Source organism: Hemicordylus capensis, chromosome 3 (assembly GCF_027244095.1).
Source record: "Hemicordylus capensis ecotype Gifberg chromosome 3, rHemCap1.1.pri, whole genome shotgun sequence".
Classification (NCBI taxonomy): Eukaryota; Metazoa; Chordata; class Lepidosauria; order Squamata; family Cordylidae; genus Hemicordylus; species Hemicordylus capensis.
Window position 1 is genome coordinate 61,797,064 of NC_069659.1, and position 19,254 is coordinate 61,816,317.

Here is a 19,254-nt window from a genome sequence, read left to right on the forward strand (position 1 = left end):
AGCTTGTACCTTAATGTTTGCTGAGGTAGGACAAAAATAGCAGCTGTCCTACTTCAGAGTTTGATCATGTGAGTGAAATCGCCATTTCCAGCAGTCCCCAGCAGCCTGTGGCCATGTTTGTCAGAGAGTCTGTTGGCTAGAGGGGCCAAGCAGAGGAGAGCTGATAGTACAGTGAAGTTTTCTCTCTACCGGGAACACAATGCATTCTGGGATACCTCCTTTGAACCTTGGTGGACCCAGCTCCCTATTTCCATTCTGGAAACTGTGGCTACCCTGTTATTCTGGGTACAGTGTTTGCAGAGCCAAACAGGGGTTCTACTAATCGGTCAGGAACAGGGTAGGAGCCCTTCTCCCCCTCCCCCTCCATTGTGTGACCCCAGTATTATTGTGTGACTGGCCTCAGTTTCTACCCCTTATGGCATGAAGAATACACCTGAACTTTTTCTATTATTGTTTAACTGTATACACTGTACATGGTTACAACACCAACAAGAGTATACTGGCAACCATCTAGTGATCCTAACCATTAAGAGCATCTCTTCCAAGTACTCTGCTTGACTCTGCCGATAAATGCTATCAGTGTAGGGAGGGGAACATGGTTAAGGAGCATGTCAGCATCAATGGCAGCGCGTCCTGGCGCAGTCCTGTTGATGGTGTAACCAGGTAGTGTATAAGGTTACGTAATTCTCAGAATCCTCAGAATCTCAGAAGCTGGACCAAGCATAATGGTGATGATTATGGAGACAATTAGAATGACTATTGGTTAGTGCTATGCAGGGTCCTGCATAGCACTTTCCCCCGCCACAGGACGAACAGAAGCAGAATAAATTATTATTTATGTGATGCTGATTGCAATCAGCAATGTTATAATATATACAGTATTGATTAACTGAGCTGCGTACAATGTTATAGGCATATCATTCAATTTTTCTCTGTGTAGAATTAGTTTGTAATGCCTTGGTATGGAAATATACACAGTACTGAACATAATGAGAAATGTTGCTGATGTGTTTGCCGCTTTCTATGAAGTATTTTGAAAATAGGGCTGGAAAAAACTTTATATACGACTTCACTTTTCCCCTTAAGCACTAGATTAACAAAATATTGAAGAATTTCACAGCCAGCTCTTATGTTACTAACTTAACAAATGTACTTCTGTCATGGAGGAGAGCTGGTCTTGTGGTAGCAAGCATGAATTGTCCCCTTTGCTAAGTAGGATCTGCCTTGGTTTGCATTTGGATGGGAGACTACATGTGAGCACTGTAAGATATTCCTCTTAGGCGACAGGATCATAGCTCAATGGAAGAGCATCATCCCACTTCACTCCCTGGTATATCCAGGTGGGGCTATGAGCAACTCCTGCCTGTAGCCTTGGAAAGCGGCTGCCAGTCAGTATAGACAAAACTGAGCTCAATGGACCAATGGTCCGATTTGGTATAAGACAGGATCCTATGTTTCTAGTTCCCTACAACTAAAATAGGGCTCTGAGATCTTCATTATCTTATAGTGTTTTCTGGACCCAGTTCAAAGTGCTGGTTTTGACTAAATGGTATTGGACCAGGGAATCTTCCACACAAATTTGACAAGCAATGGAAATCCCTTGCTTATGGATTATGAATTATGAAGGTGTTCTTGCCTTCATAATTTAGGCTAATAGCTATCGATGACTCCGGCTGTTTGCATTCTATCCAAAGGTTGCACAATCTCTTTTGATTTCCATTCTAATCTCTTCCACTAAAAATCCTCAAATTTTTGTTTCTGTAACCAAAAACATTACTTTTGTTTTACTTATTGAAAAAGTATTTTAATACATTTATTACCTAAACAGCTAGTGTGATAATATATTGCAAAGTACACTTATAATACCCATACTGGTAAGAGGGCCTTTTCTCTGGTGGTGCCCCACTTGTCATGCTCCTTTCCAGATACAGTTGTCTAAATCCATCTTTTTGATATCCATTTTTTAAATTTCACAGCACTGAGGTTTATTGGTTTTTAATTGCTTCTCTGGATATTTTGGGACTGCTTTTATGTCATTGCTATTTTTCTGTGTTTTGTTTTGCTTTTGATTATGGTTTCTTTTGTATTTCTAAACTCGCTGCCTCTGAGGGCTTTTGCAACAGATAAGGCAGGCTGTAAATTTCTTTAAACACAAATAAGTTATTGTGCAGATGTCCATTAAAAAGACAGACTTCACCTCCCAAGTCTCCTCTAGTCCCCAATCTCTTGGACTTCAGGGGGTCCCAATGGCTTCAGGTTGAGTTTTGAGGAAAGACTGGGGATGGAATCTATGTTCTGGATATGAATTATGAATGTTCTGGATATGAAACCTGAGGCTTTAGGCAGGTCCTGGCTAGCCAGGTGAGTGCCACCTCGGAGATGAGAACCTAGTTACTGACATGAAAGCTCTTTAAAGCACCAGATTTGGAGGGATTTGCAGGAACCACTGGGCATAAAAGTGATGTTGAAAAGGGGCCCCTGGCAAGAATTGCTGCAAAAACAACTTGGCTGAGCAGTAAAAGACCTGCAGTCAGGCATACTCTGCCATGGATGGCACTCTCATGAGGAAGTGATTCATTTGGAAAGGGGCTTCAGACATGCTTCACAGAGACATCTATGCACTATATAGTGTCAAGCCAGTCTTGGCAAAAGCATTGCAAGATATCAAATTTTTCCTTTTTGGACCTCCCTTATCGTAAGCTGCAGTAAGCTGCAGCGCTCCGCTAACCCCATCTATTTGATTGTGTGTTGCAGCAGCACGGCTCCACACTGTGGCAAAAACATGAGGACACCCCCGCCGGGAGGCTGAAACAAGCTTCCCAGCCCTGGGGGTCTCTCCAGGATGCCCCCTGTGCTTGCTTTGATCTTCCGATCCCCCAACCCCTGGTCCCCAGAGCCCCCGCTGGCTGCGTGATGGAGCCGGCAGTCGTGTGGGCAGCCAATCCGGCCGCCCAGGGCTGCTTCCCTGCTAAGCCTGCTCTCCCCACAAACCCCTTCCCAGCAGGTCTCGTGAGACTCGCCTCAGTGTCTTATTAGCGAGTCTTGCCTGCTCTGGGGAGATGTTGATCACTCTCCCCACTGGAGAAGGGATCTGGGCACCCCCTGCTCCAACATACTGGTAAAAGATGGACAAAAACTTTGGGAACCATTCATAAGAACAGTCCTGCTGGAGCAATCCCAAGGCCTATCTAGACCAGCATCCAGTTTCCCACAGTGGCCCATCAGATGCCTCTGAGAAGCCCACAGGCAAGAGGTGAGGGTGAGGGTATGCCCTCTGTCCTGCTGTTCACCTTCAGGTGGAGGGATGTGCATGCCCACCTCCTCCCCCATGGATTGAATTGGTTGGAATGTCAACCACAGCACCACCACCCCTTTATGTTTCTTTTTTTTCTTCATTCAAAATGTGCTGGCATAACGGAGCCTGGTTTCCAGCCTTTTAGACACAGCTTTGAAAAGTGTCCAGTGTTTCACTTCTAGAATGCTGAAGTTATGCAATTATGAACCTTTTTATGAGATTGTGGAACTCTCTGCTCTAGGATGTACATCTTGCCCCTTAGTTTGCAGCTTTTGCACCATTTAAAACCCCGTTGGTTTAGAGATTTTAATTTGCAGTGACAGCTGCCTCCAGCTGTTTTTCACTCTTTTTTGGTCTGCCATTGGCCTCTGTTTTAATTGTATATTGTATTTTAATATTTAATTGTTTTAATTAATTGTGTGCTGCCTTGAGCATAGTTGGAGGGGCAGGTTGTAATTAATAAAGTCTACAGAAAAAAATACTCGCTGACATACTGCACAAGAATATTTTAGCCTAGTATAGTTGCATTTGTGCAAAAGCAAAATCTGCATTACATAAGAATGGGCCAATTGGAAATAATGGCCTTACTCTTGTATAACATGATTTCTGCGTATTTTGCATTTGTGCAACTTACACAAATTGAACTAACGCAATGTTACTAAACTGATTACTCTTGCACAGTAGTCAGCTGGTGTCTAACGGGTGTACCTACAATTGAACAAGTGAGAACAAAATGTTCCTGGGCCCACTGGCTGGGTGACAGCTTGCTCTTTGTGCTTTTCCTCACACTCCTCTGAACAAGAAGTGGGGTCAGTGGCAGTGTTCTCCCTAATGTTTTTCATCTGTGTGCAGAACGGGTTTTGTTCTGGGTGGCAGTATCAAGGCAGTGTGTGTGTGCACAGGATTCAGAGTGCGGCCTTCCTGGATAAACCTGAATGGGATCTAAAATTAACTAAGCAGACTTCAAAAAATGTGTGAGTGTGTGCACATGTGCACGCCTTAGAGGAAGCAATGGTCAGTGGCCCATCTTCGTTTTTTGTCCCAGGGCTCACCGCAATCTTGCTACGCTCTTGCTCTCTCTCCTACTATCTGCTAGTAGTCTAGGTGCACGAGAAACCTTGTAGCAAGTTCAGTCCCTAGCATCTCCAGATATGAAAGCCCTGGAAAGCCATTGGCAATCAGTGTAGAATGTAGATAGTACATTCAGACCAGTGGTCTGAGAATAAGACAACATTGTATGTATTTTGTATGTTCAGGTAGCCCTCATTATTTGTGGGAGTTCCATTCTTGCCTATAGGCACGCATATGGAAAACATGAATAATGAAACTTGAGTCAGTGGGAATTGGGGGGTTAGGTTCCTTGAGCCTAAAAAAGGACCAAAAGGCAGAAATAAAGGTAATAAAGCACGGTACCTTGTTCCCCAGGCCTTCAGCTCTCCAGAAAGGCCACCCAAACCCACAAATTCTCCAGATCTTTGAGATTTTTTTCAGAAATCCTTGTGGGATTGTTTTAAAGAACCACAAATGGCTCCATGCTTAAAAATGGTGGCTGGAAATGATATTGGAAGTTATTTTTGTCCACTCACAAACTGTAGATAGGTTAATTTTGCCTAATTTTAAAACTACGGATAAAGAAACTGCGTCTCTATGACCCAACCGCAGAAACGTGAAGCCTTCAGGACCACAAGTAATGAGGGCCACATGTACTTTGTATGTACTTGGTATGTTCATATGAACCCATTATCTAGTCTTCACGATCTTTCTTACTAACGTATTAGGTCTTTGCTGCCTGATTTTCAGAATTCCTGTTTTTCAACTAGAAGTAGATTTCTTATTCTGGGATACAATATGAAAAGCCTAGGTATTATATTTAAAGTCTTCCTAAAGTTTAGCTTGTTGTTATGCCAGAGAACTGCATAACCTCATCATAATTTCATTTGATTTGTCTCCTGCAGTTCTGTCTGCGTGTCTGAACATTGTTAACTTTTTCTCTCTCTAATTTAATCTGTATAATGTTTTGATTTTTGTTTTATTTTACTTCTTTAAAATGAATGTGTTCATTGTTCACTCAGTTTTGATCAATTTCATTATTTTTCTTGTTTGGCTTATTATTTCTCAGCCCCCCTGTGTATTGCTTCATAATTGTGAATATTTGATTTATTACAGAGCAGAGCAATGAACTAAACCCTAGGGGGAACAATAAGATGAGTCTCAAAAACTGGCACTGTGGTGAGTGGGGAAAAGCTCCCCGGGTGCCCTTGCCATCTAAGAAATGCAGCAAGGGGAAGGACAGCAAAGCTGGCAGAGTCAGCAGGCATGGCTGACCTTGTGATAGAAGCAGCCAATGTTCTAATGTCCTCCCTCCGTATATGTGCATGGTTACAAAACAGCTAACTCTGACTACTAATGGTTAAATAGAATTGCAAAGTAAATACGGCTTTAAAAAGTACACTTTTTAAACTGCGCTTCTCTAGCCTGGTTTCTGCTGCACGTGAGAATAGCCTTGAGATAGGTTTGAAGCATGAGTGTGAGCTTTTTCCTCAGAGACTCCAGTAATGGAGGGGAGAGGGTTCATGCTACACCCAGGTTATCCTCCATGAGGCAGCATTGTTAAACTGGCTCCCTGGAAGCTCAGGCACCTGCTGCCTCCTTTCTCCTCCTCTGTCTTCTCTTCCTATCTCTTAAATGCCCATCTCCCAATCTCTGGCTCTCGTCCATGCTCCAAGCTCACATGAGGTTTTTCTCCTCTAGTCTATGAAGCCCTTCTCACAATCAAGTGAGAGGGGCTACCCTGTTTTGTGGGGAGAAAGCCCAAAAGTGCTTACCTCCCCGCAGACAATCGGCTCCTTCTCCCTGGACGGGCACATCACCACACACCCGGCAGCTCCGGGGGTCGGGTGTGGGGAAGCGCTGCCGTATGGTTCCCCCCCCCCGAGCCCCCATAATGCACTGCATGAGTGTGCAAAGAATTATGCGAATCCCCACCTCCTCCCCCCCCGAGTGTGCCCACTGCAGTTGCAAGCAGCTGTACCAGACACACAATTGTAAAAATGGGGTTAATGGAGCGCTTGCTCCGTTAATCTCACTTTAAGAGGATGGCTAAACAAGAGGATTTGCCACCATGGAGCCACCGGGCTCGCCCTCAAGCCCACTGGTTCTCACTAGTGTGCAAAACTAGTCTGGGATCCCTTGGCGCAGTTTTGCACGCTCATGAGAATAGCCTCTACGTTGGTAAGCTGCTGCACTCAGCAAGGCCGATGCCATGCACCAGTCTGGTGTCTGTTTATATAAGCGCTGTGTCAGCAGTGCATTGTGGCTGCTGAGTCTCTTCTTTTCTGGAGGGACCGCAGGTGGGTTTCCCTGATCTCTGCTTATCGGGAGTGGGTTTGTGCCATAGGTCAGGGACGCCCAACCCTGAACAAATAAGTATTGGTTCTTTTCCTTAAGGGGAATCTATTTTTACTTTGCTGTGCCCATGGGTGGTGGTTGTTTTTTAAATTAACTCAAAGGAAACGCAATAAAATTGCTTGCCAGTATTTTGGCCTTGAGAATGGAACTGGAATTATGACATTCTCTGTCATGTGCAAGACTCTAGGCAGCACTCATATGTGTAGCGCCACAATTCTCCCCATGAGAATGAGATATTCAAAGATTGCTTTATTTTCAAAGTCTTAATGGCACTTTCTATCATTTTCAACTAAGTTTTTAAACTTTTTAAAACTTGTATGCATCCCTTGATTAGCAGTTTTGGAATTTTAAGGTGAGATGGCAGAAAAGCCGGACTCAGTGGTAGGGCACAGATTTGCATGAAGAAGGCCCCAGGTTCAATCTCTGGCATTTCCAAGTAGGACAGGAAAAGGTTCCTTGCTCTCTGAACCCTGAAGAGTCACTACCGGTCAGTGTCTGACATCCTGACTAACTGGTGCAACAAGAAAAGCACCTGTGTAGCACCAGTGCTTCTGAATAGTTTCAAACAAACGCTGCACCAGTACTAGTGTGTGTGAATGTTGGGATTTTAAGGCCCTCTTTCCCCCAGAAAGAGGGGCATAACCTTCAGGGATATTTTTGTGTGGCAAAGAGCATTTTCTGGGGAAGGGAAGGTAATCAAATTTGCCCCCACTGCTGAGCCCCACTGGTTGAACTTTACAAAAGCACCAATGCTTTGTGAGTCAGATGTCAGCTAGTGTAGACAATACTAAGCAAGATGGATCAATGGCCTGAATCAGTATAAGGCTGGTTCATATGTTTTAATAAAGGTATAGTGCTATAGATTACTTACTTACTTATTTATTATTTCATTTCATTTCATTTATATACCGCGCCATCCAAACGGCTCTGGGAGGTGCACAGCAACAAAAATAAAACCCATGAACCAGTCCTTTACAAAACAATTTAAAACAGTATTAAGCCATTAACAATTAAAACATTTAACACAGTTTAAAAACCCTGGAAGGCCAGGGTTGTTGGGTGTTTCCCCTCCCCCCCTTCAATGAACAGTCAGAGAATATAAAACCTGTCTGCCCCATTTAATTACAGGTTATATAAACCAAACAGTTCAAATCATTCCTCCTGTTTTAAACATTTTTGGTCAATGATAGTGCATTGTATGCCACTTGGTAACAAACCTACAGAAAGTATTCCATCATGCTTAACAGTTCTGATTTTACCTGTTCAGTCATCAAGGGAACTGATCCTTCACTTTTTAGCAGAACGTCACAAATAGCGATGTGGCTTGTTGCTTTTTCAGAGTGGAGCAAACCTATGATGAAGCTTAACAAGGAGATAGAGACAATTTATGGAACAGATAGTCTAAGTCACAGCTAGGGAGCAGTTCCCAGTACTGGCTGATCTTACTGCAGAATAGTTCAATATGCAACAGATTGGGCAAATTCTGTTTAAACAGGCTAGTGCCAAAGGGTGAGGTCAAAGGGGCTTCCTCTCCCACTACCTCTGCTTAGTATCAGGTACTCGGATGTGAGTGCTTGCAAATGGTGCATCTCAGTCTTTTTACAGTCTTTGCAAATAGCAGTTCTTGTGTCGGGGGGGGGATGTTAACCCATCTCTTGTACCATGTTCCTCACAGCAATTGACCACACAAGCTGTTATTTGTTGAAGTGGTGGGGGGGGGACGTTTTCCAGTTGTTTTTCTCCCCTACCAGGGGAAATAGAAGTTTTGTGGGGCAGTTTTGTAGGGCAGCCCAGCTTGGATTAGGCTGCTCGCATGGTTGTGTGTAATCTTGGGCTGCGTGCAGAGCATACACAGAATACGGAGAGTACGGAGAGCATACACAGAATACAGAGAATACTCAGCCTCACAGAATGCACACACAGAGTAGAGCGCCTAGAGTGCCCAACTCCCAAAGGCTCTGTGGACTCCTGTGCTTATGCAGTGTGTTATGGGATTCCTGGAGCACGTGACTTGTTTTCCCAGCCTCCAGTGATCCGTGCTGCCAGGAGCAGCACAGATCTTGTGGGTGTGCAGTGGCACTCTGAAAAACACAGCATTGATCTTCTGGGGGAAGGCAAGTCCAACCCTGCCTTCCACACACCTGCCCTAGCTATCAGGGATTTTGATCATGTGTGGAGACTTAGATAGTTGACAGAACAGATATTTGACCCAGGGTCTCCCACACCCAAACAGATATGCTGTACTAATACTGCAGTGTACTGAACATCCTGAAAATTTTACTTCAGCACAAGCAAAGAGAATGATCCGATGCACACACAGCAGGAGCATCCTCCTTTCTTCAGCCTTTATGGTGCTCTGTGTGGGTGTCTTCTAATTCCGACACATAAACATCCCTCCCATGTGCTCAATCTGTGCTCATAGGAGAGCAGCAGATGTCCAGTGGTCTGTGGAGGGAACAGGCAGGATTAGGCATTACATTATTACTGATATTACTATGACAATGTACCTTCACTGTGCTATATGTGTAATAATAATATGTATTGTGTATAGAGTGCCTCAAAAAGTCAACACTGTATAACTATTAAGTTAAACCTGCCCACAGGCTACTACTAATAATGCTCATAAACCAAAACGCCAATAAGAAGCACTCATTTTTTCTGACATTTAAAACCATTTTGAGGGTAGCCATGATTTGAAATGGAGCTTTGGGCTTTTGCTGAAGTTGCTAAATGAGAGACCTTAGGCTGAAGCTCTTTCAATACTTGATCTGCAAGTCTAGTTTTTGAACTTAAAGACTGAAAGTAACAACTATCTGATTTATTTTTGAACTGAGCAAACACGATATAAAGAAATAATAGGGGAAGCAAACATGCCACTTAGCTAGGTCAATTTTATTTTAAGAACAAAGATCCAAATTTTGCCATGAATGACACTTTAAAATGGGCATAATAGCTGTAACGGCAAAGATTGTGCTCCTTGCGGTACAAAGATAATTAAAGTCAACAAACGTCTTGATGTCTCCTCAGTGTGTTATTTATTTTCTGGTCTCCTGTTGGGAAGTGGAAACATCCATAATTCTGTTTGGCGTTGAAGATAATATTTTTTTTTTAAAAAATCTCATACACTTGGGCTTTCCTAAGGGTAGGGATAAATGTTGATCTTATAATTAGTCCAGTATTTCAGACTTTGGGATTATTTATAGATCATGTGAATGACAGGATTTACCTCAGTGAAATGTCCAAGAGGTTCACCTTGTTTTACATAAGCAGAAATACAAGGAAAATTACTTGTTTGAAACAGAAGTGCCCCAATCTGAGTGAAAAGTGCAGAAGGGGAAAACTAGCTAAGAACACAAGTATAAAATAGTCCTAGAAGCTTAGAGTGCAGTACCCAACATTTCTTTTAGTAGCACAATGCTTATTCTCAGATAGTAATGCTGATGGTAGTGGTTACAAATTGAGTTATCTCTTTCTCACTGGACAGCTGGCACACTCAGCGCAGCGATTTGTATCAGCAGGAGTCAGGGCTCCACTGGTATTTATATGTTTATTTCGAGACATGATGTGGTGTGACAGAAAGTTCTTTGCAATGTAGCAACATCCATCTTAATGACAGCAAAGTATAGTTCTCCAGGCTTGCATGCAAAAGAACAAGGTTAATTCCAGCTGTTAACATAATAGGTCGGTCCATAAAAGCCAGCTTCAAGAGGCCATTGGTGGAAAATATACTCTGGCATCTCACTGTTGAGTGGGTTGCTGTCCTTTTATTTATGAGAGCCATATGCCAGCACATGCAGACTTCCAGTCATACTCCATGCCAGCACGAATAGCACTGAGGATTCTTTCTGTGCCAGTACATGGAGAACAATTTTGAAATGTAGCTAATAGGGAGCAGCAAAAATAAAAAGGAAAAAATAGCACTGGATAAAGTTGTTTCACTTCCCCTGAGCAAACATGTAATTTCCATGATTTCTTTTTAATGACTGTAGTCTGACGCTAGTAGGATCTGATTTATGAAAAGCTGTGAAAGCTCAGGTGGAACCCTGCAGGACGTCATTTACAGCTGCACGGATTGCAGCCCATCTAATTTGTCTAGTAAAAGTGTGAGCTTATGGCGCACATCACCCAGCCCATAAATTTCATGTTTAGACCTGCTGTCTAGGGGCTGGGTCAAAGGGGCGGGGGGAGCCAGTGGATGCAGATGCTCTGAAAGCTCAGCATTCCCTTGGTGCACATGAGGAGACATCACAGACTCTTCACAGCGAGAGACAAATTCCTGTTCATTGATAAACTGTCCAGATGTCCTCTCCAAGGAGGAAAGTAACTACGTCCCCCTCCCCCCCCGAATCCTACAAGGAGAAAAATGATACTTCACAATGCTGCCTATTTTGTGGTCACTTGTATTAAAACTAGTTCATATTTTTGTCTTCATTACACCTTTTCCCCAGCAATAGACATAAAAGCTTTACTGAGCTTGTCCGATTGATAATCCTGCTGTTCTGCTATTTCTCAAGTTGTTTATATATTTTCTTTTTAAAATAGTGGTTAGGTCAATTCCTCTTTTATTAGAATAAAAGAACATGTTAGAATGACCAGAGAAAAGCAACTTCTCCATACTTCATAAATACTTTAATAAATGTCTTGGGACCCAGGGAAAACTATAAATTTAACATATGCTCTTCATGAGACAAACAGAAGTTAGCTAGATGCATGCAGTATCATTATTACTAGTATGTCATTTGGACTTATTTTTCAGACAGACATGTAGGGGAAATGACCAAAATCCAAAGCAATTATATGGGCGAGAACTCTGTGTGCAGCCAAACTTTTCTTTGACAATGCCGCCACAACAGTTACAACAGCTTTAGAGGCAAGCCATTTTAAAATATATATATATATATTAGACAGGCGTCCTCACATCTCGTTTGATCTCTTTGGCCTTTATTCTGTTCTAATGCCATTATATTTTGTTGCATAATATCTTGAAGTCAAGTTAGTTATGACTAAGTCCCATTAGCTGACATGACGCATTGCTTACAATGGGTAGTTGTGCACTGCCCACACTGCTGCGGGTACCTAACACAGCCAGTGCTGCAATGGCCATAGTGTTGCACAAGGCCGATTACACAATTTTACACATTGCCACACAGGCACTCAGAATAGTGCTAGCGTTGTTTTAGATGCCTACAGCAGCAAGGGCAGTGCAGAACTGCCCACAATACACTGCACATCATGTCAGCCATTGAAATTAATGGGACTTAAGTTAGTCATGTTTAACTTCTCTCATTGATTTCAATAGTGTTTAGCCATGACTTACTCATCTAAATGTTGCTCATTTCATTTTTATATTGTTGATGTTAATTTTGGCTTTTGTACGTTGCCTTGAATTTTATGAAAGAAAGGCAAGAATAACTTTTTAAAAACACACACACACCTACACCTAGCTCTTCAGCAGCTGTAACAAACATGGGTGCTACTTGATACTGAGCAGCATCAGTATCCACTTTTTTTCACAGCAAGGGAATGAGGCATCAGTGGTAATGGACTGAGCAATGTGAAATTATTGGGGGTTTTTAGGAGGAGGGGAAAGGAAAATGGTGAGGAAATAAAAGAGTAATAAGGTAAAATCAGAAACTTCTTGAATATTCTCATACCTGCTTTCTGTTTATCATCTTTAGGGAATGCTCAGTACCCAGGGGCGGAGCCACCACTGAGCAAACGGGTTCAAAGAACCCGGGCTGCCACCAAACAGGGGCTGCGCCTAGCGCCCCAGCCATGCCCCCTGCATCTGACGTCAGACGCACGGGGCATGGGTTTGCTTGCAAACAGGGCTGTGCAATCCCGTTTTCAGGCAAAATCCCCGGCCAGTGCCGTGTTCGCAGGATGGCTGGAACTGATCTCTCTGCCTAAAAGCAGGGAGAGTCACTCCCAGCCATGCTGCAAACACGGTGCTGGGCGGAGATTTTGCTTGCAAACGGGGCCCGCAGCCCCATTTGCAAGCTGAACCAATGCTGCATTTGCAGTGTAGCCAGGGGTTTTTGCTTGCAAACAAAAGTGTGGCCCCCTTTGCAAGCAAGCCCCACCCCCTGCATCTGACATCAGATGCAGGGGTGGGGCTTAGCATCTGATCTCAGGTGCATGGGGTGGGGCTAGGGGGCTGCGGTAGTGGGCTGAACCCAGGCTGCTGCTGGCCTCCCTCTGCCCGTCAGTACCTCTGTATATGTACATTTGACTATGAATGAAAAGAAACTGAGGTACAAAACTGGCAGTTTCAGCAACATGTGAATGTACAGTGGTTCCAAAAAGCTGCAGAACAGTTTCATTGTAGAAGTTTTCAGAGTGGATGTCTATGTCTTCATGTTTGAGTATATCTATTAGGGATGTGTGAATCGATTCAGGTAAAAAATTATTTGTACCTATATCTACCTTTGGGGGGCGATTTGTGGACACAACAAATTGCCCCTGTGCTAATTGGCCAGATTCGGGTCCAAAACAAATCACCCAGATTTCAGACCTGAAAAATTTGTAGATTCAGATCTCCATTTTGTGGCGATCTTTATTGCTGTCTCCATTTTGTGTCAGAAATTTTTTTTGAAAATCCCACCCCCTAAGCTTCAGATTGTGCAACGATTGTGTGCAACAGGGTGCAACGATTGCTGGCGATTCCCTCCTGGTTCTAGATTGGCTCATTTCCATTCAAATCTTGTGTTGCCAGGGGTAACTGACCCCACATTGGCTAGAGGAAGGGTCAAAGAAGGGACAAGAGTGGGGGATTTTCAAAAGCACTTAAGGAGGCAGCCAGCCAGCCACCATTTTGCCTTTTTGCCTCATGGGAAAAGGCGGGGGCAGAGAAGTTTTGTTTTGCCTTGCCTGCCTCTTGCCAGGAGTGGATTCTCTGCTTTTTGCTCCTGCTTTCCTCTGAAAAGTATAAGCATGCATATATATTCAGTACTTGGTTTGGGCCCCTTTTGCAGCAATTACTGCCTCAATGCAGCTTGGCATGGATGCTATCAGCCTGTGGCACTGATGAGGTATTATGGAAGACCAGGATGCTTCATTAGCGGCCTTCAGCAATTCTGCATTGTTTGGTCTCATGTCTCTCATCCTTCTCTTGGCAATGCCCCATAGATTCTCTATGGGGTCAGGTCAGGTGAGTTTGCTGGCCAGTCAAGCACAGTACACTGTATACTTTTCAGAGGTCCGATATTGTTCTATTCTACAATCCTTGTCTTCTTGGTTCCATGTAATATTCTAATTTTCTGAGATTGTGGATTTGGGGTTTTCATGAGCTGTACGCCATGATCATCACAATTATAACAAATTAAGACTTGACTTATCTCGCTTTGCATGTAATGCGTCTGTCTCATATATCAGTTTCACCTTTTAATTTGCATTACTGAAATTAATGGACTTTTGCACGATATTCTAATTTTCCGAGTTTCACCTGTACATGTGAGATGAAGAGATGAGTGTGGTCTGTGTATGAGTGTGTGAATTAGTTGTATGTCTGGATGGAGCTGTAGACTGTCTCTGTGTCAATGTGAAATTTGGGTGAGGGTTAATAGGTATGCAAACAAAGAGTCTACTCTCACGATGGGGGGAAACTTAGCCTGCTCTCCCCACAGAGCCCGGTAAGTCCCTCCATACTGCTCATGTGGAGAGCCTCAAAGAAACCAGCTCAGAGTTTTTTGGGGGGGTCATTGTTTATGTATTCCAAAAGCAAAAGGGAACTTACACACTACCTGATTATAGTATGATAATAGAAGGTGAGTATTTTTAAAAACAAAAAACAACTACTATTTGGCATTAATTTATTTATTTAAAAATATTTCTATCCCATCTCTCCAGTACCATACTGCTCAGGGTGGCTCACAACAGTAAAACAATAAAAGTAATGTAAAATGTAAAACAGTAAAGCAAGTAAAACAGTGTAGAATAAAATAAATCAAAATTTTAAAAACCCATCAAACTATTATTAAAAACATAAAACAAGCCTCCAAACAAGTAAGTTTCAAGTTTGGTTTTGTGTAAGCTTTAAGGGAGGGAGCATGGTGAAAATCTTCTGGGAGGCCACAGCTGAGAAGCCCCTATCTCTTGTCCTCACCAACCGAATCTCGGTCACTGGTGGAGCCATGAGCAGGACTCAAGATTATGAGTAAAGGGCCCTGGCAGATTTGTATTGGGTTAATATGGCCCAACAGATACCCTGCCCCAAGCTGTATAAGGCTTTAAAGGTCAAAATCAGCACTTTGAATCTGTCTCAGAAGCAAACTGGCAGCCGTGAAGGTGTCGCAGGATGGGTGTAATACTCGGGAAGTGACTAGCACTTCCAATCTACTGTCACCAAAGCATGAGTGACTGAAGTCAGGTCTGACTTCTCCAAGTAGGGGTGGAGTTGTCATGCCAGCCATAGCTAGTAAAAGGCATTTGTGCATACTGCTGCCACTCTGACTCAAAGGACTGCGTCAGATCCAGAAGCACACCCAAGCTGTGAACTTGGTTTTTCAAGGGGAATGTGAACCCATCCAGGACTAGATTTACCACACCTCTCAGATAATCAGTTTTACCAGCCCAGAGTGCACTTCCGTCTTATCTGGATTAAGTTTCAGTCTGATTGCCCCTATCCAATCAGGACACCAAATTAAACAGGGAAGCAACAAATGTGTGAAATAGGCCTCTTCTTATCTGTTGTGTTTCTTCTAATACCCCCAGAATTGAAAACTCATGTAGAATTGTTTAGGTTTTGAGAAGCGTTTCATATTTCTAAAGCAGTCGCTGCCTGTGATGATTGGTGCTGCCAACTCTTAATGAGCCCATCTAGAATCTTTTAATTGTACTGCAATATTCCCACTCATATACTTAGTGAGGGCATTAATTAATAATGTGCATGAATCAGACTGTGCATCAAAGGATGGAGCTATTTAAACTTGAAATTACAAGAGTGTGACTAGTCCTTTGTTTGGAGTTTGTTTACCGAATCACAAAAGTCTTGTCTAAATTAAGCCATGTCTCAGCTTCTCTTCAGTCAAAATGTGCACCATGGATAGTAATGCAACAATGATTTTAAGAGATAAACTGAGGAGCTGGTTCACTTAAGCACTTACATAGTTTCAAACAAAATCAACCACCTTGAACAGATGAGGTCTCTGCAGCCATTACATTCTACAAATGAACAGGAAACCTCTACATAGTCTGGAGGCTCCTGCTGAGACTGGTGTTAGTTTAGATTGAGTTAGAATGCTTCTGCTGCCTTTCTATTATGACATTCCTTTTATTCCAGACCATCAAATCTTCTTCTGGACCAAAGCAGCATTGAAATTTCAGCCTTCCGCTCAACAGGTGAATGGTTCAATGGCATTCGGATAGGACAATGCAAGGACATATTCACAGGAGTCGAATACAGCTCATGCGATACGATAGCCAAGATTGCCTCAAAGTAAGAGTTTGTCTCAAAAGATTTTCCTTGGGTGCCATATTTATGCCTTAATGAAATTATTAAAATATTTGAGCTTAACTGGGCCACGCACCCCAGGCTACTAGGGATGTGCAACTAGAGATGTGCAAATTGATTTAGGTACAAATAGATTTGTACTCGAATCTAGCTGATTCAAGTGATTTGAATCACTTGTGATTTGGTGATTTGGGTGATTTGGAAACAAAACAAATCAACCTGTGGTCCATTGGCTAGATTCGGGTAAAAATCGAATGCCTGATTAAATTTTAAGCAATTTGAGATTCAGATCCCACCTATTAATTCCCCCAGATTCCTAGCGCTCATTTTTTTTAAAAAAAATTAAGCTCTAGCCCTTGTAGAGGTGGAGTTATGGAGCAAAATATGTGGTCACTATTTTTCAAGTGTTTGGATTCTTTAGTGTATAATAACTTTCCCTTAATGAATCCCTATGAGGATACATTTTGCTCTATAACTCCACTTCTACAAGGGCTAGGGGTTAGCTTTTTTTTTAATTTTTTTTAAATGAAAGCTGGGGATCCGTGTTAGGGTTAGGATATGGCAACTTCAAATCCCCATTGTTTCCGATGGTGAAAATGTTCAAAATCAGTAAAAACTTAGAAATAATTAAAAATCAACTAAGTGTCCCACTGCCTTGAAATTTGGGTGGTGGATGGCACCCATGAGGACCTACCCACCACCCAAATTTGGTGGCCCTAGGACCTTGTTAGGTGGTCCAAATTGGTCTGAATATGGATTGAATCAAAGCAAATACAAATCAAATCTGGGGTGGTTTGGTGGAGGGGTAGATTTGGATACAAAACAAATCAGGGGTTATTTCTTTGGGACACAAATCAAATAAAAAAAATCAATTTGTGCACATCCCTAATCACAACCTCTTTGAAGATCAACCAGGAATGCTTTGTTAAAATATACCATCTTCGTGCCTAGTTACTTATGTCAGTGCTCAAAGATCCAAAAATTTAGGCTTAGTTCACCAGCCAGCCATTATTTGTGGTCACCAGTCTCCACCCTTTCCTCATATCCTTTCCCAGCACACAGGTAGAAGGCTTAGGAGAAAAGCAAATATTTTGTCATTTGCACAAAACAGTGGGAGCCCTTAAGGATGTGAACTGGGCAGCTGGACGGTTCAGCTCTAATGCAGGACAGATTCAAGCCACCCTGGGTGGCTCGGGGCGTCAAGGCAACTCAAGGGGCTCAACGGGGTCACTTGTAAAGGGGAACCTGGCAAGGATTCTCCTTTACCAGTAAAGCATTAAATACAGAGGGTGGCGGAGCTAGCCTTGTTTTCATTTACCTTTAAAACCAAGTCATGGCAGGAGCGGCGGCAGCTCCTTCCACCCCTCCTACAACCTACCAAGTGACACAGTGGCCCATATCAGGCCCCAGATGGTGGTGCTGCAGCTTCAGTGGCAGGGATGATGGAGGCGGCAGCGGGGACTCCTTCCACCACCCCTGCCAACTCCCAGATGGCTGGGTGGCCACACTGCAGTCTGTTTGGGGCCTGTGAGCACGTGCACAGCTGCGGCTTGATTTTAAAGATAAACGAAAACAAGGCTAGCTCCCCTCCCCACGGCTGCCGCGTTTAACCTTTTTTTCTGTAAAAGGGAATCCTTACCCGAAGTATGCCCGTGGAGCTGACTCACGAGGCGGGGGCTTGGCTCAACCTGCCCCCTGGACACACACACATCCCCGTCTATTTCGAAAGCAGCCTTCAAACTAGCAAGATAGCTCGAGTGTGAGTCAGCTCAATTTTGAGCTGGCTCACACATCCTTAAAAGCTCTACTAAGAAAAGATCCGTGCTGTTTCTTTCCTTCTCAAAAATGGCAGTAAAAATGAGACTTCTGCAGAGATTTGTGTGGTGCTGGGTGCTTGCCAGAGGGCTGGGAACACTCATGACTGGTAAGCTGGCAAGTGGATTTGAAAAATCTGCATACCAACTGTATGGGTTACAGCCACTGGCATCCAGGATCTTGATGCTCCCTTCATCATACACTTTTCTGGTTGACGGGCACCCAAAAGGTCCACAGCTTCTAGAATTTGAAGATTGTTGTGGAGGTACAAGCTATAAGGATGTTTGAGTTCCCTCATTAAGAGAACAATTTTCTTAGATGGTGCTGCTCATTATTTCTGTCACAGGAATGCACCGGACTCTCTCACTTATCTGGAAATATTGGCCCACATTCTCCACAGTATTAGGGAAGCAGGAAACTAGCCACACTGAAGCCTTGCCACTCAGCCAGGTGCACAGGTAGGGAAATGGAGAAACAATTTTTGTTTCTCTTCCCTTCCTACAAAAGTGCTTTTGGCTTCCACAGATGTGTCCCTGAGGGTTGTACAACCCTCAGTGACATATGTTGGGAAGTGAAAAGGGCTTTTGAAGGGAGAGGAAGGAAATGAAAATCCCTCCCTCTGTAAGTGGGCTGCTCAAGAAATCTTCAGTACATCTAGTCTCTTGCATCTCTGTGAGAGCAGAGTTCTTGTTCCTCCTAATGCTGCAGAGAATTTGGACCATTAAGTCCGTCACTTTTTAGCAATAGTGTAGAAAAACTAAACTTTTAGTTTAGAAAAAAGATGACTGAGGAGCGACATGATAGAGGTCTATAAAATTATGCATGGTGTGCAGAGAATGGACTGAGATAAATTTTCCTCCCTCTCGCATCACACTAGAGCAAGGGGTCATCCCATGAAACTGATTTTCAAGAAATGTAGGACCAACAAAAGCAGGTACTTTTTCACACAATGCATAATTAACATTAAATATTCTCTGCCACAAGATGATGTGACAGCCACTAGCCTGGGTGGCCTTAAGAAGGGCTTAGATAAATTCATGGAGGACAAGTCTATCAATAGCTACTAGTCCTACAAGTCTATCAACAGCTACTATAGGCCACCCCTAGCCTAAGAGGCAAGATGCCTTTAAATACCAGTTGCAGGGGAGTAACAGCAGGAGAGAGGGCATGCCATCAGCTCTTGCCCATGGGCTTCTCAGAGGTATCTGGTGGACCACTGTGTAAAACAGGATGCTGGGCTAGATGGGTCTTGGGCCTTATCCAGCAGGGCTGTTCTTATGTTCTT

At 43.2% G+C, this 19,254-nt stretch overlaps 1 protein-coding gene across 4 annotated transcripts in view; it reads left to right on the plus strand.

The window, feature by feature from the left end:
- The window catches only part of EPHA3 (EPH receptor A3), a 309,035-nt gene that overhangs the window by 286,785 nt on the left and 2,996 nt on the right, over positions 1 to 19,254 (plus strand). For all 4 annotated transcript variants that reach the window (XM_053308876.1, XM_053308875.1, XM_053308878.1 and 1 more), the window contains one exon: positions 15,984 to 16,139. In XM_053308876.1, the coding sequence (XP_053164851.1) occupies positions 15,984 to 16,139 (156 nt within the window). The remainder of the gene's footprint in view (positions 1 to 15,983; positions 16,140 to 19,254) is intronic.